Source organism: Plutella xylostella, chromosome 26, assembly GCF_932276165.1.
Source record: "Plutella xylostella chromosome 26, ilPluXylo3.1, whole genome shotgun sequence".
Classification (NCBI taxonomy): Eukaryota; Metazoa; Arthropoda; class Insecta; order Lepidoptera; family Plutellidae; genus Plutella; species Plutella xylostella.
Genome location: NC_064006.1, coordinates 316,881 through 343,700, shown reverse-complemented (window position 1 = coordinate 343,700; position 26,820 = coordinate 316,881). Strand labels below are relative to the sequence as shown.

General features: G+C 39.0%; 1 protein-coding gene across 1 annotated transcript in view; it reads left to right on the top strand.

Moving 5' to 3' along the window:
• Window positions 1-26,820, top strand: part of LOC105386446 (octopamine receptor Oamb) — a 112,308-nt gene that overhangs the window by 61,019 nt on the left and 24,469 nt on the right. Inside the window, exon 2 of the mRNA XM_048630516.1 lies at window positions 20,408-20,603. Coding sequence (XP_048486473.1) covers window positions 20,486-20,603 — 118 coding nt within the window. The 5' untranslated portion in view covers window positions 20,408-20,485. The remainder of the gene's footprint in view (window positions 1-20,407; window positions 20,604-26,820) is intronic.

The following is a 26,820-nucleotide window of genomic DNA, read 5'->3' as shown; positions in this document are numbered from 1 at the left end:
ACGGTGAATTATAATTATAATTCTTGTAAATGGTACTTTAAGTAGATTTTGTGTTTAAATAATAACGGTACTCGGCTGGTGCTTTTATTTTAATTTACTTACTTACCAAAATTATACATTTACTCCCAAGTTTATTTAATAAAATTACATCACATAATAAAATTAAGGCTTACTAAAATCTAGCGACAATTACAACAATGCAGTCTAATATTATAATTTAAATAACTTATTCTAAACTTAAGAATAACTTAAAACAATATAGGTAAAATATAAGAACAAAAACGAAGTGTCGTCGCTCCGGAACGCATCCGACGCAAAGGTCCCCAAGGTGTGTTATCCTCTGCATCAGAAACGCTCCAAAACATTTACTTACATAATAATAATTTGTATAAAAAAAACTTTACTTCCTCATCTCATATCTTCTACTCAAATAATGCAAAATTCTAACAACCTCCTATTAAAACACCTGGCATTATCATACCTTACTCCTACCTCCATGGGCCATGCATAATTGAGGGCTCGCGGTACACCTGCATGCTGTATCGAGTATCGATCCCGGACAACCTTGCCCGCCCGCCCTGGCGCCCCGGCCGCCCCGGCCGCCCGCCCTGGCGCCCCGGCCGCGGCCTACGGAGGGGCGCTGATTCTATTTGCTTGCTTACATTGAGGAGCGCTTGGATTTAAGTATAAGCATGTCTATTATTAGTAAGTCTTAACATAAGTTGTGTAATAAACAAGAATTGAATGACGTAGCTACATAGGTACTTTGTTACAGAAAATAAGAAAACTAAAAGATTTATAATGCATAAGTACTCGTATATTATGTATACCTAATAAATGTTTTTTTAATCATTAAATTATATCAAAACACATAATATAATGTCCTCCTAGCCGAATTTCGACTACGGCGGCCAATCTCATTTGAGATCAGCCATCTACGCAGGAGTAGATTATAGTGCCCAAGTGTGTGCGCAGTACACAGGAGCACTCTCTGTTCCATCACTCTCATAACCCAATGGGACGGATTGACCGACACGACTGGAGAGAGCTAGGCGCAGGACCGACTGCTTTACATGCCCATCCGACAGCATGGATCGTTTTCACTGTTTCGGACATCAGGTGATCAGCCTTCTATGTCCTAACCAAACTTAGAACCACAATTTAGAAACACAAATTGATGGTCCCACCCGGGAATCGAACCCGGGACCTCTGGGCCATGAAGCGAAGCTTCTACCACTAGACCACAGAGGCAGTTCAAAACACATAATGCCTTTACAGTAAAAAAATTGTCGTATACTTAGTTAAAAAGAAAAGAAAAAGTGGCGTATTTTTTGTAGAAAAAAAAAACGCGAGATATTTCGTGATCTATAACAGATTTGTGAAGGACAAGATTCAGCTTTGTTGGCAGATTTAGATTTGTCTAGCGATGCCGAGTTTATTAGATAGCGGGCCGGATGCCCTGGGTACAGATAGATAAATAGGATACAGTCGTAACATCTTCCTCTTTCACTTACTCGACAAGAGGCATGAGTTTAGTGAATTCTTACGGGATTTACACGGCAGTTTGGAGATTAGCTACTTATAAAAAACACAAGTAATTTAAATATCACAAATGGCGTTAGTTTTTGTAGCGATCAAACAATAACATTATTTGTTAATTGGCGATACGCAGTTCGATTCTCACTTGTACGAAAAAACTATGCCAGCTCCCCTAGCGGTATGTAACGACACTAAATTATATCTCATAACTTTGACGTTTGTTGATAATATGGAATCAAACATTCGATTGGTGTGTGATAGCTACACTGAACGTTTTATTGCGTCTGTAATATTTGTGTTTAATACGATATTATGATACTGTGTTATACTTGGCGTAAAATGGAACAAAAATAAAAAACAACTAAGTTTGAAAAGAGCTTCATAGAACGACTGCTTTGACTCGTTATTTATATACGATTATTTACTGTTGAGAATAAACAGCTGCTGAGTTTTCTAACTGATCCAAGTGGCAGAGTAGTTACTCAGACTCAGGTTCTCTATATAACTCTGTACTTACCTCTGTAAATATATGTAATTCTGTACCTCATAGGTAAACAGTTAAGTCCAGTTTTTTAGACTCTTTTTTACACTTTGATAGAGCTCATTCACGCGATCTCAATAGAGTAAAAAAAAAGTGGACTTATTACTGTTTTTATTTACAAAGTCTTGCATAAAGTGTGAAAAATACATTACAGGCTTGTACAATGTACATATATAATTGAATCCAGAACTCTACATCCAACTGTCAACCACTGCACCACCGGAGCACCAGGGCGTTTATAAATATTGTATCGTCTCTACAACATTCAGCTATCGGCTTGGATTCATCCGCGTTGTCGCGCGCGGTGCGATGAATCGCAAACCAGTGCGACGAGCACGACACACAAGACGCTGTGAGTCCCATTCTCGACTTACGATAATATTAAATCTCACATAATAATGGAAAGAAAGAAAGAAATAAATAGTTTATTCGCCTTCAAGAATACACAACATGGAAAATCACATAACAATACAAATTAGGTAGGTACACAGCTTATAAATTAAATAAATAAACAATAAATACTTACATTTATTTGTTTAAAGTTGTAGAATCGTCATATATTATCTTAGTGTAGTTCATATGCCCGCTAACAGATGACACTATGCAATCGTCTACATCGCGGTATTAAGTTTACTTGGGTTATAATGACTTTCTGGTTGTTGTTAATATACGTTACTTCTGTCAGCAAATAGTGGTTTGATTTGGACTTTTACATGGTCCTTCGAGCCGGATTGCGGAATCAGAAAGTAAAATTTTGATCCGACGCAAGTATTGGGGAACAAGGAGTCCCTGAAGGTGCTTCGGGTGGTTGGCCAGAGCGTCAGCCAGCGAGAGCAGCCAGTGCAGCGCGGACAGCTCCAGCATCGGCAGAGTTCCTGAGTGCCCAGCAACTGACGGCAGCAGTGGCGCCGCAAGCAGCGTCACCACGTCGGTCCACGCAGCGGCAAAAGGACGAGCAAGAGAGAAAGTGTATCACAGGAATCACAGAAACCCGGTAACCACAAAGTGAACCAAATGTGAGTACATTTTGACATTATCAGATCAGAGAGTCCCTCAAAAGTGTCAGTGTCATCAGTGAACAGTGAACCTTAGAATAATTAATTGAAGTGACAGTGTCAGTATGGACAGTAAGAAAATATAAATATTATCTGTAGTTGAAACGCTCTCTTCTCTTTGGTAGACAGTAGGTAGTTAGAATAATTATTTAAGACTTAGAATAATTTTACAAACATTAGTCAGACGGGGAACCTATGCCCGATTTTGAATCTGTAAAAAAAAACGGTCAAGAGGTCACCTACTTGGCCGAGGCCAGGAGCGCCTGGTCAGATATCGCTGGCCCACAACAAGATGTCCCTCGACTACCGGAATCCCAGAGGCTGTGGGACGAGCCGATCTGCAGGCAGGTTCAGGAAAATCTCTTAGAAACTGCCACCAGCCCTGCAGACCGCGCCCGCCTCATGGCTTCTGCCGAACCGGAGTCGGGACATTGGTTGAGGGCCCTTCCATCTGCGAGTGTGGGCACACTGCTGGACCGCAACACCTTCAACCTTTCTGTCTGTTTGAGACTAGGCTGTAAGACAAACGAGCCACATCGCTGCCGTTGCGGGGACCCCGTCGACCAGCTAGGCCACCACGGCCTCTCCTGTCAGCGGAGTGCCGGCCGATTACCCCGCCACGCGGCCCTTAACGATGTCATACGTCGGGCCTTTGCGAGCGCCGGAATCCCCGCCATTCTGGAGCCAACCGGCCTGGCGAGAGACGACGGGAAGAGGCCCGACGGTATGACCGTAATGCCCTGGAAGTACGGGAAATGCCTAGTCTGGGACGCCACCTGCACCGACACAGTGGCCCCCTCCCACATCCAGGGTAGCGCCGCGGCGGCGGGCACGGCGGCGGCTGCCGCAGAAAACCTCAAACGGCGCAAATACAACGGTCTGTCTGACAGCTACATATTTGTGCCGTTTGGGGTTGAGACCCTGGGGCCGTGGGGACCCGAAGCGCGACGATTAGTAAAAGAACTTTCGTCGCGCCTGGTCGAGGTATCAAGGGACCAGAGGGCTGGCAGCTATCTCAGCCAGCGCATCAGCCTGGCTATACAGAGAGGGAACGCTGCCAGCCTCCTCGGAACCATCCAGGGCGACGGCAGCGAACTAAAAGAAATATTCTACCTTTGATAAACTCCTGTTTATTAAGGGTAGAATATTTCCAGGCCAGGATGTTTTTATAAGTATTTTATATTATTATCTTTTTTATTTGTAAATATATAGATAGTTTAGTATAAGTTAAGTAGTTAAATTTATTTTATGTGTGTGTACAAAAAAAACTAATTTAAAAACTTGTAAGATTTCCAAAATTTCCTTGACTTATCAAAGTTCCAAACATTGTCTACATCTTTCAAAATGTCTGTTTGTGTAAAAGGTCAACTCGGATTAATTTCTAACATTGCAAGAGCGTATGAAAACTATAAAAGGGCACCAAATGACCGGTTAACTAAAGAATCATACTTACAAACCAGACTAGAGGCATTAGAGGCTCAATTCAAAATTGTTACTGATATTCATACAAAGATACTGTCTGAAGCATCCGATGAAGTACTAGATAACCACGAATATTTCTCAAGCGACATGTACTCGGAGGTAGAAGAAACGTACATTATGTACAAGTCAGACCTAAAGGAAGCTCTATCCCGCGTCGTGTCTATTGCATCGGCTGCTTCTGATAAGATAAACAAACAAGCAAATACCAAGGGGGGATCTCATGTTCACTTGCCTAAACTTATAATTCCGGTGTTTTCTGGCACATATGTAGAATGGATATCATTTAGAGACTTATTTTTATCATTGGTCCACAACAACGATGCATTAGACAATGTACAAAAAATGCATTATTTAAAGGCGCACCTCTCTTGGGAAGCTGAGCAGCTCTTACGGCATGTACCAATCACAGCTGCAACTTACGACGAGGCCTGGATGACGTTAAATAATAGGTACAATAATAAGAAGTACTTGGTCAATTGTCTAATGCAACGATTTATGGATCAACCTAACATTGTACATGAAACAGCTGGTGCAATAAAAAACGTGCTAGATTTAGTTAATGACACTTTGAACGGTTTGAGGAATCTAGGTGTACAAACCGAGTCTTGGGATGTGTTCATCATTCATGTGGTTTGCTCAAGGTTGGACTCTCAATCCCGAAAAAGTTGGGAAGTTAAAATAAGTACCTCAAACGAACTGCCAACCTTGAATGAATTAATGAAGTATCTAGAAGTTCGATACAGATCCCTTGAATTCTTAGACACCGAACCAAACCCAACACATGCACATGCACATGTCATGCACGCAACTGCCACCAGTGTCCATGCAGGAGCCATAGGGTGTGCCTACTGCAATAAACGTGGCCACAAAATCATCCACTGCAAGGAGTTCTGTAAGCTACAATATGAAGCGCGACACAAGTTTGTTTTAACCAACAGGCTATGCTATAATTGCATAGGCCGTAATCACTCTGCCAATAGCTGCCGCTCCATCAACACATGCCGCATCTGTTATCATCATCACCACTCATTGCTTCATCCGACGCCAGCTTCGGGGTCGCATGTGGGTGGATCCAAATCATCACTGGCCGTAGAAGTCAAGGCAACAGGTGCCAATGCCAAAGCAGCATCGGATAACCCTGTATCATTACCATCGAATACAGTCCACCGTTCAAATCACATTTCTTCACCATCAAATACAGTCCACCGTCCTAATCAACTAGCATCATTCCACTGTTCCAATCATATCAACAGCATGCATACAAAAATAACATCAGGTGACAACGGTAAGCAAAATACTGAAGGCGGCCACAAATTGAGAATCGACAAGGCCAACACACATTCAGCTTGGTCACGTCACTCAAGCCATTGGTCATCATTCAAAAGAAGTCGAATATCAGAACGTTCGTGGAAAGCATTCAGCACACAGTCCCATGCTCACGACCCATCCATCAATCACTCATCTGCATGTCCTACCGATCCATTCAGTCACAGATCTGAAGTCCAGTCCAGTTGGAGACGAACTTGGATTTCTAATAATCACAATCATTCCCAGGTCGGTAGTTATTAGGTAGATTTATTATGCAAATTTTCGAAAAAATTGGGTCGTAGTATCGTATTTCGTGATAATAAATTGTATTGCAAATTAACTATGTTAAAATTTCGCCTGTCATCAACTGTTATCGTTCATCATTTAATATATTTTGTACCTATTTATGTCAGCTCTAATGCAAATTCTTCTTATAACCGAGTACCAATCTGTCTCAACCAAGGCATGTATTTTCTACTAAATAGTTTTAAGATCGCGCAAGATGCATACCCATGCAATTTTTATCAACCTTTTGTTTCTATCAATGCATCTTGTGATAACCCCTTGACCTCATGGTGGGCGGTAGTTAAGAACTATATGTTCTTGGTGGGCGGTATGTAGAATCGTCATATATTATCTTAGTGTAGTTCATATGCCCGCTAACAGATGACACTATGCAACCGTCTACATCGCGGTATTAAGTTTACTTGGGTTATAATGACTTTCTGGTTGTTGTTAATATACGTTACTTCTGTCAGCAAATAGTGGTTTGATTTGGACTTTTACAAAAGTAGAAGGCTATATGTTTTTAACATACGCCCTTAATTTATATTGTATCTTTCAGTAAGTATAGATGTTCCTGAAAATGATTAATTAATGAACTTTTTAAAGAATACTTTAAATATACAAGTTGGTACTTGTTGTAGCACTGTTTGCCAACGTATTAAAATATTTACGTATAAGTAAAAAGTTTAATTATACAGTAAGTAATTGTAATAAATAACAATTCATATTCAACCGAAATAAGTCGGTTCATAATTATGTAGTCAAAGAATATAACACATAACACTACGGCTTCGGAATTAGCGCTACCATCCCGTGTGTCCCGGAAAAGGAGGAATTTAGTCGTTCATCTTCAGAAGATAAGCCGAGCCATTCACGGAACCATGTCCCGGCGTGTCGCGACGTGATTATTAAATTATTCGGATTATGCCGGATCAAACCGGATCTAACCGGAGTTCAGCAGAAAGGTGACTGAGTGATGAGACACGTCATGGAAAATGGGTTTTTAGAATTAGGTGGTAGAATTAAGTACTTATGTGTAAATTTTATTTTAAACATAAAATTATAACGGTTGTCTTGTTTATTGTTAGAACGTAGGTAAGTTATTTATCGCCAGGTATATTGCAAAAAGGGTAAGTAAGTATACTAAGCTGAAAGGGGGTGACTCAAGGGGTCATTCTGAGCAACTGTTGTTCTTAAGAGTTTCGGAAATTCGCGAAAAAAAAACAAACACTGTATAATAAAAGAAAAACATAAGAAGATAGTGCAACAATTTCATGCGATCTGAGCAGCAAAACCTACACAACTAACTTCATTAGTCAGACTGCAACCGCATTACATGTTAAATTCTTAATTAATTGAACCAAGAGTCAAATTTCCCCCGCGAATGTTCCACTAATTGTGAGATTTGTGAGGCCGCCTCCACACACGGGAATGTAAAGCACATCCACATTTGTTATTCTGAGGCTTCTTGTATAAAATTAGCATTCATTTGCTATTGCCTACTAATTGTGCTCACCACGTAGTGTGCTGGATTATACTAGAGGAATAGACGGCTGAACGCGTGTTGGCAGCTCATGGAAATAATCTAGGATAAGGCGTCTTTCTAATAGAACCCGGCTACTAACAATATCAAGTTCGTCATCATTCATCACGTCATCACGACTCATTACGTTCGCACTGTCTCCTTCCAATGAAGGAAGGGTTTAGGCCTGGTCCACCACGCTGGCCTAGTGCGGGTTGGTGGACCTCAACACAAGCAAGCTTGTGCTGAGAGAATTTTCCGGTAAGTGGGCAACCCGACTGCCAGATGTTTTCAAGCTGCCAGAGCCCTCAAGCTTAACGACTGCTGCCGAAGCAGCAACCGGGACCCACGGCTTAACGTGCCGTCTGAAGCACGGAAGCGTCCAGAAAAGAACCACTTGAACTCGGCCACCCATTCAATGGCTGACTGTTGCTTAACCATTTCATTCATTCATTGAATCTAATACGATACCTACTTAAATCGCTGCATGTAGCTATATATCTGTGTAAAAACGACAAAACTAGGACGTATTTACGACAAATCTTGTGACCGTCCCACTATCAGTAATGTATAAAGTGGTTGGAATGATAGGTAACCCGCAGTCGGCGGGTCTATTATTATGTAAGTGTATGAAATGCCGGTTTGCCCCACCTGTCCACATTGCTTCGACATTTATAAATGAACCATATTCTACTGTTTTACCTACTATTAGAACAAAATTAAAGGTGTTTCAACTGACTTGTTTACCATATGAAACCATTGGGAGGTATGCTTATAATATCCATTATCCACATAAGTACCTACTTCAAATTCATTCTAGCAAAGACATACTTTCCATTTTCATTTAAAACATCTGTTCATGCAACTGATATATCATTCTATTTTTAATTATTTAATAAGTGAACTATAGTGTATGTAGTATTAAAAACCGTCGGAGTAACATTACTTACTAACTATAACCTTAATGAAACAAAATCAAAATCGTTAAGCCAATACCAAACGGCTTCTACCAAAGACCGATACCTACAAATATTCAAAGACACTTTAAATTTATAACACCCCTCTTTTTCCGTCGGCGGTTAAAAACAATCGAGAATACATACCTTTGATAACCACTGAAAGTAAAAGATTTACATGGAGGTAGGAACAGGCGCAGCATGCCCACAGGGCAGTATGGGGAGTCCACATGACGGACATTTATACAATACACGTGTCGTGTTATTTGCAGACATTGTGGCGTGTGTTCGGCGGGACGACAAGCAATTTGCTTCAAAAGAAACTTATAGTGATTGGTAATAGATATCCACTTTATTTCCGATTTTAGAATTGCATAAATTTGTGCTGCTCACCTCTTCTGCTACCTACCTATATTAGAAGCAAATAAATAAAATAAATACATATCAAAAATAAATAACTTTATTCATTTTTGTTTTGTATCCGACTTCGAAATAAGAAAGAAGTTCTCAATTCATCGGTATATTTTTTTCCTGAACTATTGGTTTGCGTTTTGAGTTAGATACCCAAGTTAGTTTTCATAACCAATTCAACACAAAACTTATAACGAGATAAAATTCAATATGCAGTGCTAACTAACTAAATTATTAAACTCAATTCAAGACTATAGATATTATTATCGTAAGCAGCAATGCCACGTTGTCAAAAAGTTTTCCTATGAAAGCGGTTCAGCTTTATATGACCATAACATAACCATGTATTTGTTGTGAATGTTAAATTCTATTTTGTATATAATTTTTGTAAGTACTTACATATTTTTGTACTACCTAGCAATAATCGCGTGTTGGCAGTAGCTGTTAAGCATTATTGTTATTATAATAAATAAATAAATAACATTATTATTATGTAGGCCTCCTCCGTATCAGTTTCGTGATATCATAACAACTTCAAAAGAACTTCCAAGTGAGGTAAACGTGTGGAAATGAGAGTTTTATGTTTTGTGGCACGCCAAAAAGAAAGATTTGAGAGAAAAAAATCTATTAATACGAGGTATACCTAAAGTAAGCTTTAGTGCCAATTTCTCCATAGTCGGTTAGAGCATAACCAGGGAGTAGTGGTTGATTTTTGACACATCTGTCATGAATTTTATATGGAGATGACGTTTAATTTATAAATCAAACCCTGTCGGTTAGATAACCGACTATGGAGAACTTGGCACTAAGTGACAGTGGGCAGTTCACATCTGTCGAAGAACCGTCAATAGTCATGAAATCTCCTCTTCTATGACTATTGTAAATCTGGATAAATGTTTGACCACATTATGACTACATTAGCCACTCGACTAAAAGTAGTTTACCTAACCTGTGACCTAATGCGTGCCCTACAAACCCTACACCAATTTCCAATTTATACTTTAGATTATCAAACAAAGGATCATAAAAGTTAACAATCAAATCCATTGTATAACATTATCCCTGGTAAGCCGGGATTGGAAACAGCCAGTTTTATGAGACATAATATCTGAAAAGCAAAAGTTTGGGACATTATAAAGCTTTAATATTGCTTCTTTGTTTATTGCTTTTGAAACGAGGTGTGTTTAAACGGGTTCACTATTTGATTATCCGCCTATCTACAGGGTGTGGTAACGGGTTAACTCAATGTCATTCTGAAAATCTAGAACATTTTAATACTTTTTATGCGTTGGTTAGGTTAGGTTAACGTAACCAAGGCTAAAAACCCTCGACATTCAAAACTAAAAGTTGCACAACTTTTGAAGAGCTGAACCGAAATTCTTGAAATATGGCTAAGAACACTCAGGAAAACATTACCTACGACCCTAAGAAAACAAAACGATATAGATTTGGGAGCTACGTTACCACAGACAGACATAGACACCTTAAACTTATACTATAATACCCTTATTTTAGGTGAAATAACCGATCAAGTGTGAGTCAGACTCGTGCATGGAAGGTTCCGTACCATTATCAGTAGGTAGACAGTACTTAGAAAGTACTACTTAAATATGATAACGATAATAACACGAGCCAACTGTTGCTGTAAAAAATATAACAACAAAACTAAACAAAGCTGAGAGTATAATTCAGGGTTTAAAATTACGTTATAATGACGAACTCTCTTTTGTGTGAAAAAGGGAATTTCTTTTTACACCCTTGATATAATTACACCACAGTCGGCTCTTTATTCTAGTCCTGGGTTTGCCTGATTTTCGTGTATAAATTGTTTTATTTTGTTACAGTTTCGTGCCTTGGATTTGTAATCTTTATATAAAAAATTGTGCAGGATTATTTACAGTAAAAAATAGGTCATAATGTAAAATTATCTATTTATCTTATATATTTCTCTCTCTCTCTTTTATCATCATTGTATTTATTAGTATTAAAATACAAATGAAATTGGTCCAAGCTTAGGAAGGCAGTTTAGACCTTGGGGACATGTACAAAGGTTCCACTCGAGAGAGCCAGGTGCAGGTACTTACGCCCCCACAGAGAATAGAATATAATAGAATAGTATTAAAATATATATAAATACCTACTACCTACCTATGTTTTATACAATAAGTTTTTAAAATAATGCACCTAAATACCCTGTACTACTTTAATTTCCATCCATCAAAAGATTGTTTTGAAGAGATTGTTTCGTGCGATAAGATTCATAAATAGTAAAATTATGATATTTTTGGGTTATTATAGTAGGTAGGTAATTCATATGATTTCTTATTTGCAAATAATGTTTACTTTATTGTTATTTCACAATTTTGGTTGTACTGAGAATTTGGATTTATAATAAATGATACCGTATTGAATATTGGGAATACGCCTATTCACACAAATATCATCTACATAGTTGTCAGACTTAATCGCAATGTTCCCTTTGTTTGAAATAATTAGTTAGTAATGTATGGAATAAATCCGGGAATCTATCAAATTAAATTACTAGAATTCACATTTCACCACATGAATATCATGTAGGTATGTAGGTAATCAATAAATTAACTACTTTTCATTAAGGTGTTGCAAAAAGGGTATAACTAAGCCGAAACCTAAATAGAAACTTACTTACCGAAATTACGTAAAAATTATCCGCTAAACCGGTTTAACAATAAAAATAATAATTATGACATCATACCTATGTAATAAAAAATTTGTGTAGGAAAAAACAATAATATCACACACTATTTGCGAGATAACATTAACATTTTTGGCTCAAAGATCTCATGTGTGTATTTCTAAGAAATTTTAATCTTTTCCGCTTGACCCAATCTCCTTAAAGGATTACCAGCTCTTCCCCATACCTACCGCCTGAACAGAGAAACTTCGCTATACAACGAATACATAACCCCAGAAGAGACACTGGCAATTATGTTCTTCCAGAAAACTACAACAGCTGCTGTGGCATAATTTTATGAGTAAAAACTTCCGTGGTGCCTTAAAAAATCCGAAAAAAACCATAGTCAATCGGTATTTTATTTTTTAAATGTATATAAAAGTAAGTAAATAACTGATGATCATAAAAAGTCTTAGCAAAATCGCACTATTTGATGCCAGGACTTTATAGTTTGAGTGTAATTGACAGTCTTATATTTAAAAAAAATATAGGTACTAAAAAGATGTGTGGCACATACAAAAACAAAGCAACAAACTATCCGCACTGTGTTTAATGGTCAAACCGTTTTAATGTTTTAATGTTAAATTAAACCGACAACTATTGTACCAACGAAAATATTTTCTAACCGAGTAACGCAGTGGTAGACGTGGGGTGTTATTAGAAATAGAATCATTTATTTGTTAAATATAGGTTTTACAGGTTGGTGAACTTATATTTTGGAGTCGTTTCTTTTCCACTGACATTCCATCTACTTCGTATTTAAATAACGTAGCCAACACGATAAGAAAACCTTAAAAGTGACTCTTCTGCATAATTCTGACTCGTCCATATTTGCCGTAATCTCTGATAACTAACTTTAAGGCCTTTAATCGCTTGATCGATGCCGCCCCACGAACATCGCAAATATCGTCTATCCACTTAACCGTACAAGTTTAAGTTTAAGATTACGCGGAGTTAAGTGAACCCCTTTAGTTTTAAACTAAGGAAGTGTAAGTTTTAGTTTAACATACATTATTATAACGCGAAGAGTGGTAGGATAATAGTGAAAAACTACCTACTGAACGGCGAAAGCGAACTAAGTACAGATTTTATATAGGTACTTTTATTATATATAGCTGTTCCCGCGCGCTTCGCTTCGCCTTAAAAAGTTTTTCCGTGGGAATTCCGGGATAAAAAGTAGCCTATGTTCTTTCCCAGGGTCTAAACCGTATGTATACCAAATTTCATTCAAATCCGTTCAGTAGTTTTGGCGTGAAAGAGTAACAGACAGACAGACAGACAGACAGACAGAAAGACAGACAGACACAGTTACTTTCGCATTTATAATATTAGTTAGGATTTTGTCATATTTTAATATTTTTGAAAAATATTTGAACCTACTTATCTAATAAATCTAAACATAATTATAAGTTTTATCAATGTAAATGTAAAATATGAAATCGCTATGCCTTAAGTAGTTAGGTACATTCGTATCGTGGTTAAGAAGTAACGAAACCTCAATCATACCTATATCTGTATGTACCGCACTTGCAGCATTGTTAGTACTATTATTCTTGCCTTGCACCATAGCTACCTCAAAATATATGTTCATTATTATCTCTTCCATCCAAAGCTTTTCTGATAGATTGCGTTGTTCGTAGTTTAAGTTGTTTTTTATACTATTTCCTTTTGGTGCAAATTAAGAGGATTGTATTTTCGTTCGCAGGTTAATAAATAAATAAATAAAATAAAGTAAGTGGAGTCCACAGCGGCGGCTGGTTGATATCTGCGTTATTCAGAGCACGTCTAATTGGAAAGCGAATGGCTTTGTCACCGGCAGCCGCTCACTACACATTGTCACTTCATGAATGTAACACTTTTTTTTTACTTATTAACAACTTGTAAATAGTAGGCATTTTAATTACGAAGTAAATGCAATTCAATTATATTTAACACGTAATTAGCGGAAGGTATCTGTAATTCACAATATTTTTCAAATTATAGTAATATGTTTTTCGAATTAAGTATTGAGAGTTGTTAAAATAATTAAAAGTCACTGAAAAAATTTAATAATATAAGTTATTATGGTTAATACTGCGGTTACTACTGGCCACCATTTACCTAACTTCCGTTTTTCCAAAGTAATAAACTCCGGCTTACGCCATTCAGGTAAAAAACAACGGGTACAATTTAAATCATCACCAAAAAAAAAATTGTACGCTAATACATTGCACCAAAAAAAAAAATTAAAACCAAATTAATTAAATCAACTCCAAAATCGAAACCCCAAAAAAAAACGTTTACGTTCCAAAATAAATAAACACGCCTCCAAATAATTGCAAGTTTACAATAGAAAATCTTTTTCGTCGCCAAAACGGATAAATCATCACCAAATTATGCTATACTAAAATATAAACATTGACACCAAAACTAAGTGTTAAATTTTTTTTTATATCACCAAATTATCCTACCCAAAAACAATATAAAATATAGTATAAAGGTAATCGATTTACCTGTTAATTTTAATATGTAGGCATTTGCGGCTTTAAGAGTGGTTCGACCTCAATACATCGCGGAAAATTCACCAATTCTGGACAAGGTCAAATTTGAGCGGCGCCATCCCCCCGCGCCCGCATACTCATATACATACATTTACCTATCATCATCATGATCATCAGCCAATAATCATCCACTGCTGGACATGGGCCTCTCCCACGGAGCGCCACAACACTCGGTCCTCGGCCTTCCTCATCCAACCACAACCCGCCTAAGGTCGTCAGTCCAGCGGGCAGGAGGGCGTCCCACGCTGCGTTTGCCTGTTCGAGGTCTCCACTCGAGAACTCGTCTACCCCAACAGTTATCGGTTCTTCGGCAGAAATGACCAGCCCACTGTCATTTCAGCTTGCATATTTTGACAACTATGTCAATAACCATAGTCCTCTGACAGATAACCTCATTTCTGATACGATCCATCAGAGAAACCCCAAGCACCAAACACTTAACTATAATAAATTGTATTTCAATTCCTTATTTCTATAGAATTTATTGGTACATGGCAAAATTCAAACCCTCGGCCACACGAATGGGAGTCGAGATGGCGTAACGGATAGATTTTACTAGGCACATACTAATGATTTAATTAATTCATAAAGAAATTTAACAAGTGACTTTGTTTTGGGATAAGCTATTTATTATTTGGTATAAACTTAATTTTTAATATTTACTTTTACTTTTTTTGGTTAGAAAGGATTATTAAAATGATACTGATTAAATAATATATTGGTTACATCTATATAGCGATGATATACTTTATTTGGTTTGAAATAAATTTTAATGGTGTCAATAGAGTTTTACAGTATGCAGTAAAAAATAATTTGGTTCATTTCAAAAATATTTTGGGAAGCATGATTTGGTGATGATTTATCCGTTTTGGCGGAGATTTCGAATTTATTGGCGGCAGTATCATATAATTTCTGGTGGAGGTTTAAATACAAGCCAAAAACAACGCCATAAATAGGCAATTTAATAAAAACATCGCGCCTATTACTAAAGTAGAGCTTAGGAATCGATCGCACTAAATTCAAATAAAGAAATAGCCGACGGAACACGCGACTGTGTTCACTCGCATTGGCCTTCAACACCGACGGGCCTCACGTAGTAACCACCCTTATTGCTGGAGAACAAAAGACGTGATTCATGACTGCATAAAGGACAGGCTACAGTGAACGGTGGCTGTAGTATGGGTATGGAATCAATCACGCATGCTGCCAGGTTTTTATCGCGCCATCGCGTTGTATGTGATGTGTGATGTTAGCCGGCGATGGGAATCTGATCTCGGTCCTCGTTTGCGTTGTTATTGAAACATCAGCCCGTCTAGTACAGGTTTGATAGTTTATCGAAAACTATAAAAGTTTACGTTTTCCCGCATACAAAGTGGCGCCTCTAGCGGAAACTATGATTAATCTTTTAACAGATAATGTATGCAGATGACAAAGGAAACCTAAACATTTTTCGTTTTCAAAAATTTCAAAACCCGTACTAAACGGTCTGATGATAAAATACTGGTGTGTTTAAATTATCTGTCCTTGCAGTTTCAAAATTTGCAAATAACTGTTTGTAGCATAAAGGCGCTAATCCTTCTTATGTGTGCTTGTATTCTATCCTTGAGTGAAATGAGACACCGTATAACTTTCGACCATTCGCTTATATTCGTACTTTTTGCACTTTTACAATTTTTAACATCAATCGCAAAATCCAAGAATCAATCCATCTCGAGTCCATAGACCAATTGCCCAAACGTCACTTGTTTTTTTTTAAAACCTCCGCTACATTTTGAAGTTAAAATTCAATTCTTATTCCAACAATGTTAATGAACCTAACATGTTTTCAAATAAATCGCCTCAATATTTAATTACATGTGAAAATTAGAACACAATCTTTTATGTCTTTGGTTGGCAATGTTCTGATGTACTGCTTACTGTACTGCTCCTAAATGCTTTTTCCGTTTAGGAGCAATTTGTCGCTTTTCTTACTGGAACTTTTTCATTGCTCGTGAGTGTATTAGCGGGCTTCGACCGCCGGCCAGTCCCAAACAGACCCTCATACATCGAGTGTAAATAAATTATTATCAAAGTACCGGCCTTCCCTTTAATAGACCTTTAAATAAACACACACCTGGCCGGAATGAGTGAATTAGATACCAGGGATGAAAGATTACTGGTCATCCGCATAGCACCGGGTTTCAATACCGTTGCCGGGCATCGATCTCGGCCATAAGAATATAAATCTAAAGTGAAAAAAGTTTTCTTGTGCCTGATTCGAAAAAAAATGAGTTATTGTTTTGTTTTGTCATGTGTATCCCTAGTTCCGTATTGTAGAGTGATATACAAACCTGTAGTTGTAAAAATGGGTAAGCTGAGCCATTATAATAGGCAGAGTTATTGCCATTATCGCTTGGCAACCATTGCACGTTGTCAATATAATATTATTGATGCAACGTTGCAACAGTGTAAACAATATTCACAGTGGGACCTTCGCTTTTAACGATGTTTATTCTTCTGTGGTTGTAGTGTTGATAAACAATCAACAGCTTTTACATCTATCGGTATGGTTTAAGCCACAGTGTGGATGGCAAATTTAATGCACCATTTGATGTTACGAATACGATCATTGTTTTAGATACCTTTATTTTTTTTAACAAGGGCAATTATTTATTTACGCATGAATCTAATCATTCTAGGTATCACTTCTGCTGTTGTGGAAAGAACTATTCTTGAGTGGTTTCTCTTTATCAATGAAAAGAGCTTTGAATAGTTTCAGAAGTGTCAAGACTCAGTCTGGATTGTGCTACGGCGCGACGTAGCATTACAAGCTTGCTACGAAATTGCTACGTGGGCTGGCTACGAATATTCGTAGCAACTACGGAGAGTCATTGTATGTTTTTGCCGCGGAAAAAAAGCAATATCTTTCTTGGGTTATAATTGATTAATAACTTATTTATGAAATACACTACAAACCCAGATTTATACACACTCACGAGCAAAAAATAAGTTTTGAGCGAAAAAGTTTCAATTACAAAATCGACATAATTCCCGGAATTCCCTTGTGGGAATTCCGGGATAAAAAGTAGCCTAAAGTATGTGTTAATCCACGATGACGGCTAAATAGGTACATGACTAATTTCAATTAGCACTTGTTTTTTGCGTATAACTATAATTAATGTATCTGTGAAGATTATATCTGATACCGATAGCACATGCTCTGCTTAAAATTTTGGGGTCGGATGGCCGTGTGTGAGATGTCCCCAACTATTTATTATTTATGATGCAAAGTTAACTTTGTTGGACTCTTGTTCTACATTTGGTGTAATAATCTTAATCTAAAATTTCATTTGGTACCTGTTACATTCCATAATTACCCAGGAAGTGGTTTACTTTACACACACACCTGCACTTGTACTTACGTGCTTTTAGCACGGGAAGTGCAGAGAGCTAAGTGGATACATGAACATGATAGAGTTTCTACACTTTGCTTACGAGGAAACTTCACTAACTCACTGATGGAAAACAGCGGTGGGAATCTCGGCATAACTAAACACTAACCAAGGGGATGTTACTTTAGGCTGCGTAGCCAGTACGTAAACTGCTTGGATTCAGCGCAAATGTAACAAACTGTAAGCACTCGACAAACTAAACCGATACGCCTAGTTGTCCTACTGAAAACCACCGCTGCGGCCTTATTATCTACAGCACATGCTGAGCTAATGCTTTTTTGACGGACTGGACCTGAAAATTGTTGTTTTATTGTTTGTTTTGTATTGTACCATTTTCTGTATTTTTTGTTGTTATAAGTTTGTCAAAAAAAATGTTTCTTTACCTTTATCCCACTCGTGTGTCTATCTGCTTGTTTCGCGGTTCAAGGCGTGGCACTGGCACCCATTAGTCTTAATTTTAAGAAGTTTAAACTTTAATTAGGCTTTTCCTACCGAAGAAGCCAGGCACAAATACAAATGTTATTTAGTATCAACACAAAATTACTCTTAACTCAATAGACCAAGTCTCTAACTTTTGACTTGTTTATGTATCAAGTAATTAAGAAACCAAGACACAAGGCTACCAGGCTTGTTTACCAAGATGAACAGAACTTAAATTAATATGCTATAGATGGTTGTTTTCGCATACGACCTTAGGCGGATAGCCGGTAGTAGCTGGATGAGGAAGGCCGAGGACCGAGTATTGTCGCGTTCCTTGAGAGAGGCCTATGTCCAGCAGTGGATTATTATTGGCTGAAGATGATGATGAAAATGATGGTGTGAAGCTCCACAAACGATAATGCACCTCAAACCTAGTGATTCATACACATTCATACATACTCATTGAACATATACTCTATACTCTACAGGGTGTTGCAAAAAGGGTATACTAAGCCGAAACCTACATGTGCAGCATGTTATATCTAAGCCCGAAACTGAAAACAGAATTTGAAAATTCGCGAAAAAAACAATTCATTTTCCATAGAAACTATGTTGGTCACGTGACTTTTACTATGGAAAAAAATTTTTTTTTTCGCGAATTTCCAAATTCTGATTTCATTTTCGGGCTTAGATATAACATGCTGCACATGTAGGTTTCGGCTTAGTATACCAATTTTGCAACACCCTGTATACTCATGTCTACAACCTTTGAAAATTCATGATAAAGAAAAAAGACACGTGACCAAGAAAGTTTTTAAAAACCTACAAACTAAAATATGATTTCATGAAAAGTCGTAGAACTAAAGTAGACTTAAGTGGTTAAGATGATTCCTGAGTCATTATCATCACCTTTCGGCTTATTATATCCTTTTTATTATTCTGTATTTGCGACTCAGTTCATGAATTACCGGCAAGTAATTTACCCACCGCGCCGGCTCGTATATTTACTGAAGTTTTCAGGAGTTCGCAAACGATTTATTAAAAGTAAATATGCTACCAATATGCTGCGGTGTGTTTCGAAATTACACTCTTATTTACATGATGATTTATTTCAGTTATTTCTTCTTTAATGTTTAACAGAAAACATTACTTTTCTTTGTTGTTAATTACTGGTATTTTAGAACAGATGCCTGCTTTTTAGTTGCTTCATATATATACATTTTACTCGTCTTCTCTCGTATATTCAGGGCTGGCTCTGTATAAAGAAAAACTATAATTGAGGACATGAAATATTGTTTCATGTTACTGTTTTTAATAGCCTTATCTCATCTCACTGAAAACTTATAACCAATGTAAATATGGGAGGCCTCCCTATAACTAAAATATAAATAAATAAACTTCTTCAACGCTAAATGATGGACGAGGAAGAGTCCACCCCATCATCCATCTTTATTCATCCCATTCTATTACACGCGCTTCGCTTTTACTTAAAAATAGTTTTCCCGTGAAGTTACTAACAACAAATGAATTATTTTTTATTTATTTTTTCTTACTTAGATAAGTATGATTTATTTTCTAAGCATGGACGTCCAGTGAACGCAGAGTGCATAAAGAAAATAATTCAAACAAAAAATCCCCAAATCAGTCCAACTATACAAAAAGCAGCAAAAATAAAACCGCCCGCATTTTAATTACTTACCGTTAAGCTGTCTCTCTCTCTCTCTCTCTCTCAGCCTTCCGTAGTCCACTGTTGGACATAGGCCTCTCCTAACGATCGCCACCCCAAACGGTCACCCGCCATCTGCATCCAGCGGCTTCCCGCTACCTTCCGCAGATCATCAGACCAACGGGTTGGGGGGCGACCGACACGCCGTTTGCCGACACGGGGTCTCCACTCCAGAACCTTTCTACTCCAGCGGTCGTCGGCTCTGCGGGCTACGTGGCCAGCCCATTGCCATTTCAGCGTGCTAATCCTTTTGGCTATGTCGGTAACTTTAGTTCTCCTGCGGATTTCTTCATTACGAATCCTATCTCGTTAAGCTGTAGCCTAACCAAATGACAATCATTGCACCAATGAATAAAGTCACATATCTTAAAATAAGAGCTCAGTGGTAAAAGTCGAGTGTTATTTGTCGAAACATTTGTTTTATTCGTAAAATTGCCTGTATTTCAGCCCAATAGTTAACCATTCGTTTCCCTTCCAGCGCGACAATGCAGGGCGCCCCCCCACCCCCCTGACCGGCGGCCAGCGATGCGCCGGGCGGGCGCCGCGCGCGCGGAGCATGCGCTCCCTCAACGCGACCGCCTGCGCCGCGCTGCTGGCCGAGGTGCAGTGGGACGAGCCCGCCAGCCTCGTGTCCCTCGCCGTGCTCGCGCTCATTGACGTGCTGGTCGTCGCGGGTGAGACACAGACACAGACACAGACACAGACACAGACACAGACACAGACACAGACACAGACACAGACACAGACACAGACACAGACACAGACACAGACACAGACACAGACACAGACACAGACACAGACACAGACACAGACACAGACACAGACACAGACACAGACACAGACACAGACACAGACACAGACACAGACACAGACACAGACACAGACACAGACACAGACACAGACACAGACACAGACACAGACACAGACACAGACACAGACACAGACACAGACACAGACACAGACACAGACACAGACACAGACACAGACACAGACACAGACACAGACACAGACACAGACACAGACACAGACACAGACACAGACACAGACACAGACACAGACACAGACACAGACACAGACACAGACACAGACACAGACACAGACACAGACACAGACACAGACACAGACACAGACACAGACACAGACACAGACACAGACACAGACACAGACACAGACACAGACACAGACACAGACACAGACACAGACACAGACACAGACACAGACACAGACACAGACACAGACACAGACACAGACACAGACACAGACACAGACACAGACACAGACACAGACACAGGCACAGGCACAGGCACAGGCACAGGCACAGGCACAGGCACAGGCACAGGCACAGACACAGAGACACAGACAGCGTGCGCTCCTTCAACGAATTGCTGTTCAACCTGAGAAAATACACATGAAAGTATCGAAGGACTATGACTCATACAAGATACTTGTACCGAGACAAAAAATAGCGTTGTTTTATGATAATAATTTCTGGCCCGATGGTATTTACTTCAGGAAATATTTTATTTTTAGACAAAAAAAAGACTCTGACACCGAGATAACAAAAAAAACCGGCCAAGTGCGAGTCGGGCTCGCGCACAAAGGGTTCCGTAGCAGCAAAATTACAGTTAAATCAACCTATCTCAAAAACTATAAGAGATACTTTGATCAAACCAAAAATCGTTGAAAGAGTTAATTAACATGCATCACCTCTATTTTTTTTAGAATTTTATACCCCGTAGTTATAAAAATAGAGGGGGGGGGACATACTTTTTACGACTTTGAGAGCTGATATCTCAAAAACCGTTCACTTTAAGAAAAATGTTTTTTAGAAAACTTTATATCATTTTAAAAGACCTTTCCATTGATACCCCACACGGGTATGTACATCGAAAAAAAAAATTTCATCCCTCAGTTACATGTATGGGGGGCCCCACCCCCAATTCTTTTTTTTACTATTTAGTGTCATATTTTTGTAGCGGTTCATACAACACATATTCCCATCAAATTTCATCACTGTAGTACTTATAGTTTCCGAGTAAATCGGCTGTGACAGACGGACAGACGGACAGACGGACAGACGGACATGACGAAACTATAAGGGTTCCGTTTTTGCCATTTTGGCTACGGAACCCTAACAAAACGCTTATGGACAGCAATTACGTTAGCAAATTCATAACTTTTAATTGTAAATCGGCGAAAAGATCCTCGGAGTGCATTGTTGATCTATGCAAATCGGCCGATATTATTGCACTTCAAGAAACTTGGCTTATGCCACATGAGCTGCCTACACTTGGGAACCTCGACAATGACTTCTGTGCTACGAGTAAATCAGCAATGGACCCCGGCATCCTCCTCCGTGGGCGTCCTTATGGCGGAGTAGCCATTCTATGGAGAAAAAGTGTTTTTCCGTGTGTGTCTGTCATCACTTGTAGAAGTGTGCGCCTGGTTGCTATAAAAGTGGACTTGTGTGACCGGTCATTCTTAGTTTTATGTGTATACATGCCTACAGATAGCAGTGACAACTTGATAGAATTCGTTGATTGTTTGGGTGAAATTAGTGCAATAATCGAAAATAATAATACAGAGTCAGTGTTCATACTCGGGGATTTTAACGCTCATCCTGGTGAGTTATTTTGTAATGAACTGTTAAACTTTTCTTGTGACCAAAAATGGGATTGTGTGGACATGTCGCTACTACCATCTGACACTTACACATTTATAAGTGAGGCCCACGGGTGCAAGCGCTGGTTAGACCATTGTGTTGTGACAAATGCTGCGCAACAAACTGTATTAAACGCTAAAGTACACTATAGTACATTTTGGTCAGACCACTTTCCTTTAGAAATAGAGTGTAATATTAATGTAGTAAAGCCTAAAATTATCTGTGATAATAAATTGTTTTCTAATAAGGTTATATGGGGGGAGAGGGATACCGTACAAATAGAAAAATATAGTGAGATCTGTGATAAATTACTTAGTAAATTAGATTTAGAATCAGAACTGTGCCACTGTGGTAACAATATGTGTTTAGATACGGGGCATAGAACATATATAGATAATTTTTATCATAGTATTGTAAACAGTCTTTGTGATGCAGCTACCTCTAGTCATAGTCATAGCGTACCAAAATTACGCAGAGGCAAAACTGTTACTGGGTGGAATAAATACGTACACAGCGCTCACAGGGAGGCTCGACTTTACTTTCAGCTTTGGGTACTACATGGTAAATCGTCATCGGGTTATTATTATGATAATATGTGTCGAACAAGAAGCACATTTAAAGCCAAACTTAAATGGTGCCAAAATAACCAACTACAGATTAAAATGGATATAATGGCCAGTCTACATTTTAATAAAAACTTTGGTAAATTTTGGAAAGAAACCAACAAGTTGAACCCTAAGTCTAGCCTACCTGTCAGTGTCGACGGTGTAAGCGAGCCTAGGCATATTGCTAATCTTTTTAAAGAGAGTTTTATGGTAAATTCGCCATTAGGACCTTCCGGACATGGGGCGCCTCAGTCAATGCTCAGTGCTGATGCCATAGTGGAGCCCGTGCAAGTGCGACCTGATGATATAGCTTCAATCTTGAAGATGATGTCTAGAGGAAAATCCCCGGGACACGATGGCCTCAGCATAGAGCATTTTCAGTACGCTGGTGTTCATATTACAAGACTCTTGTCATTGTTATTTAACAGCTGTATAAAACATTCATACCTACCAGAGGACCTAATGAAAACTATTGTGGTTCCAATAATTAAAAACCGAACTGGAGATGCCTCAGACAAAAGTAATTATAGACCTATATCATTGGCAACCACAATGGCAAAGGTACTGGACAGTGTGCTGGACAAATATCTTGGCAAATGTATGAATCTACATGATGGTCAGTTTGGGTTCAGGCCGGGTCTATCTACGGAGTCAGCTATTCTGTGTTTAAAGCACACCGTCCGCTACTATACCGATCGAAAGACGCCTGTATTCGCCTGCTTCCTGGACCTATCCAAGGCATTCGATTTAGTGTCATATGACATACTGTGGGATAAGTTAGCCAAGGACACAAAACTTCCTTCAGAACTAAGTTCATTATTTCGCTTCTGGTATGGGAATCAGACGAATGCAGTCAGATGGGCAGGTACATTATCTGACATGTACAGGTTGGAGTGCGGGGTAAGACAGGGGGGGCTGACGTCACCCAAGCTCTTCAACCTGTACATGAACGGCTTGATCGAGGAGCTCAGCAGCGCCGGTGTCGGATGCTCAATTGATGGAAATTTCATCAATAACATCAGCTACGCGGATGATATGGTGCTGCTGTGTCCTTCGATTAGTGCCCTTAGAAAGCTGCTCTCAATTTGCGAGTCATACGCGGCGACCCATGGACTTAAATACAACACAAAAAAGAGTGAGCTCATGTTGTTTAAGGCGGGAAGGACGTCATATGACTCCATACCTTCAGTCTCACTCTGTGGCTCTCCTCTACCGAGAGTAAGCCAATTTAAGTATTTGGGTCATTGGGTCACCGAAAACCTCAGTGATGACCTAGACATCGACAGGGAGCGCAGGGCGCTGGCAGTTAGATGCAACATGCTGGCCCGCAGGTTCTCACGGTGCACAGAACCTGTTAAGATAACACTGTTTAAGGCCTTCTGTCAGTCGTTCTACACGTGCAGCCTGTGGGTCAACTATACGCAGAAGGCTTACAGCGCCCTGCGAGTACAATATAATAATGCTTTCAGAATGATGTTGGGGCTGCCGCGGTTCTGCAGTGCTTCAGGAATGTTTGCTGATGCCAATACGGACGGCTTTCACGCCATTATGCGTAAAAGAGTGGCTTCCCTGATGCACAGAGTCCAAGGCAGTACCAACATCTTCCTGAAAGATATAGCTGGCAAGTTCGACGGCCCTATCCTGACTCACTGGATGAGGCTGCACGTCATCAGCCGGTGAGGCGGGGTGTGGCGGTCGGATTTAACTACTCGTATTATTATTATTTCATTTATTAGTGTGTATGTGTGTCAGTGTATTGTTAGTGTATAGTTATTTGTAATGTGTGTTGTCAACATTAGATTAGATTAGATTAGTATTTATTAGTATTAAGTATTTACTGTATTTGTATGTTTGTATTTGTTTGTTTCATGTGTTACAATGTTTTATGGACGTGGTCTGAAATAAAATTTTATTCTATTCTATTCTATTCTATTCTATTCTATTCTATTCAACGCGACAACCACACATTTTTCATTGCATAACAGCGCCGTATTTATGGCGTATCGCGATATAGTGACATTATCCATAAAAAAAATAGTCGGTGTATCGGTGACGAACCGCCCTAGGCTGAACTTTTTGTCACCGTGTAAGTCAGTTACCTTACTGTTTACTTAAAGACTAATAACATCAACAGCACAGACCACATCTTTAAGTTTAAACAGAATATGCTGTAAGTAAATAGAACATCTTGTATCTCCAACCCTCTGATTGGCTGTGTCTAGTATGTCTTCAGCCTCTGATTGGCTATATTGAGCCGAAGCCCGGCTAACTTCACTGCGCGTGGAACTTCTGCCGGCTTACATAAACTGTTCACTTTCTTACATTATTCACGAACTGGTTCTTAGAACCAGGCCGCGTCTAGGAGAGAAACAAACTCAACTGCATATTACAGGGTGATTCTGCGGGACATGGTTGAGTCAACGATGAATTTTATCGTAGAAAAATATAGCTGATGCTCTGTGGCCATCGAAATGGCACTCAGCGTAACTCGGTATTTTTACATTACATTACAAGTAGCTACTTGTATTACCACAAAAAAAAAACAATGTTTATGGAACATTTGAAAGATGAATAAGATATTTTACAGCGTTAAACAGCTGTGTATTTCTTGTTATTCTTACAAAATTTAAAGTTTTTACATGACGTAGGTGTACAAGTCCTAGGTACACATATTCAGACTTTATGTACAGTACGTTGCTGTTTCTATATCTACTTGTATTATTATTATAACAGTTGAACCGTTAGTAACCTGTATAAACTTTCAATTTGAGAAAAAATACGTACAAAAATCATTGCAGCCCATAGAATACAGTAATTATTGAAACTGAATTACGGAAAAAAAGTCAGGCCACCATTTACCCTATTAACAACATTGTCGTAAGTGTATAATCTTTAGGCTCCCCCCCTCACAGAAGTACCTCCTACCTAGTCGTCTACAGAGGCAGTTATCCACACTGGCTCATTGTGCCACGTTCACACTTGCCTTTGTTCTATAAAGAACAATTCTAACTTCACTCTTTTTCCTCAGAGAAATACTTAAGTTTTGTTTTAGCTCCTTTCTGTACCTCGCGGGTGTGTGTGTGTGTGTTTGTGTGTTTGTGTGTGGATTGTTGTGCGTGTGTGTGTGTAGTTGCAGTAGCTCCTTGTTCAATTGCCTTCTTTGAAATTGTAAGGGTTGGAATTGCATCCATATAAAACGTACTTACATAGTATATTACACACCGTACGTTGGGTGGATTGGCGTACCCACTTTACAGAGATGTTATTTTCAATTTACTTAAACCTTTATTCACTTGTTCTAGGATATATTACGACGTTAGTTTCGAAATCAAACTTCCAACAAAGTTACCCCACAGTCTGACAGTCCAATAACAAATTCACGAATGCAGATTTCCAGCCTTTGCCATGCCAAATTCAACTCTACCACCACACGATACAGTCACAGTTAGAGATAGCCTAATGCGCAGTATCCACAGGTCTGGAGGCCTATTCTAGTCTCATCTGGAGAGCACTGCCCTCTTGATTCGCTGAATACATCGCGATTGATTGACTCGCGGCGAGAGTCGTTCAGATCGGATCCGAGTGAAACAGATCTGCGATGAGAGAGCTGCGTGAGGTGTACTC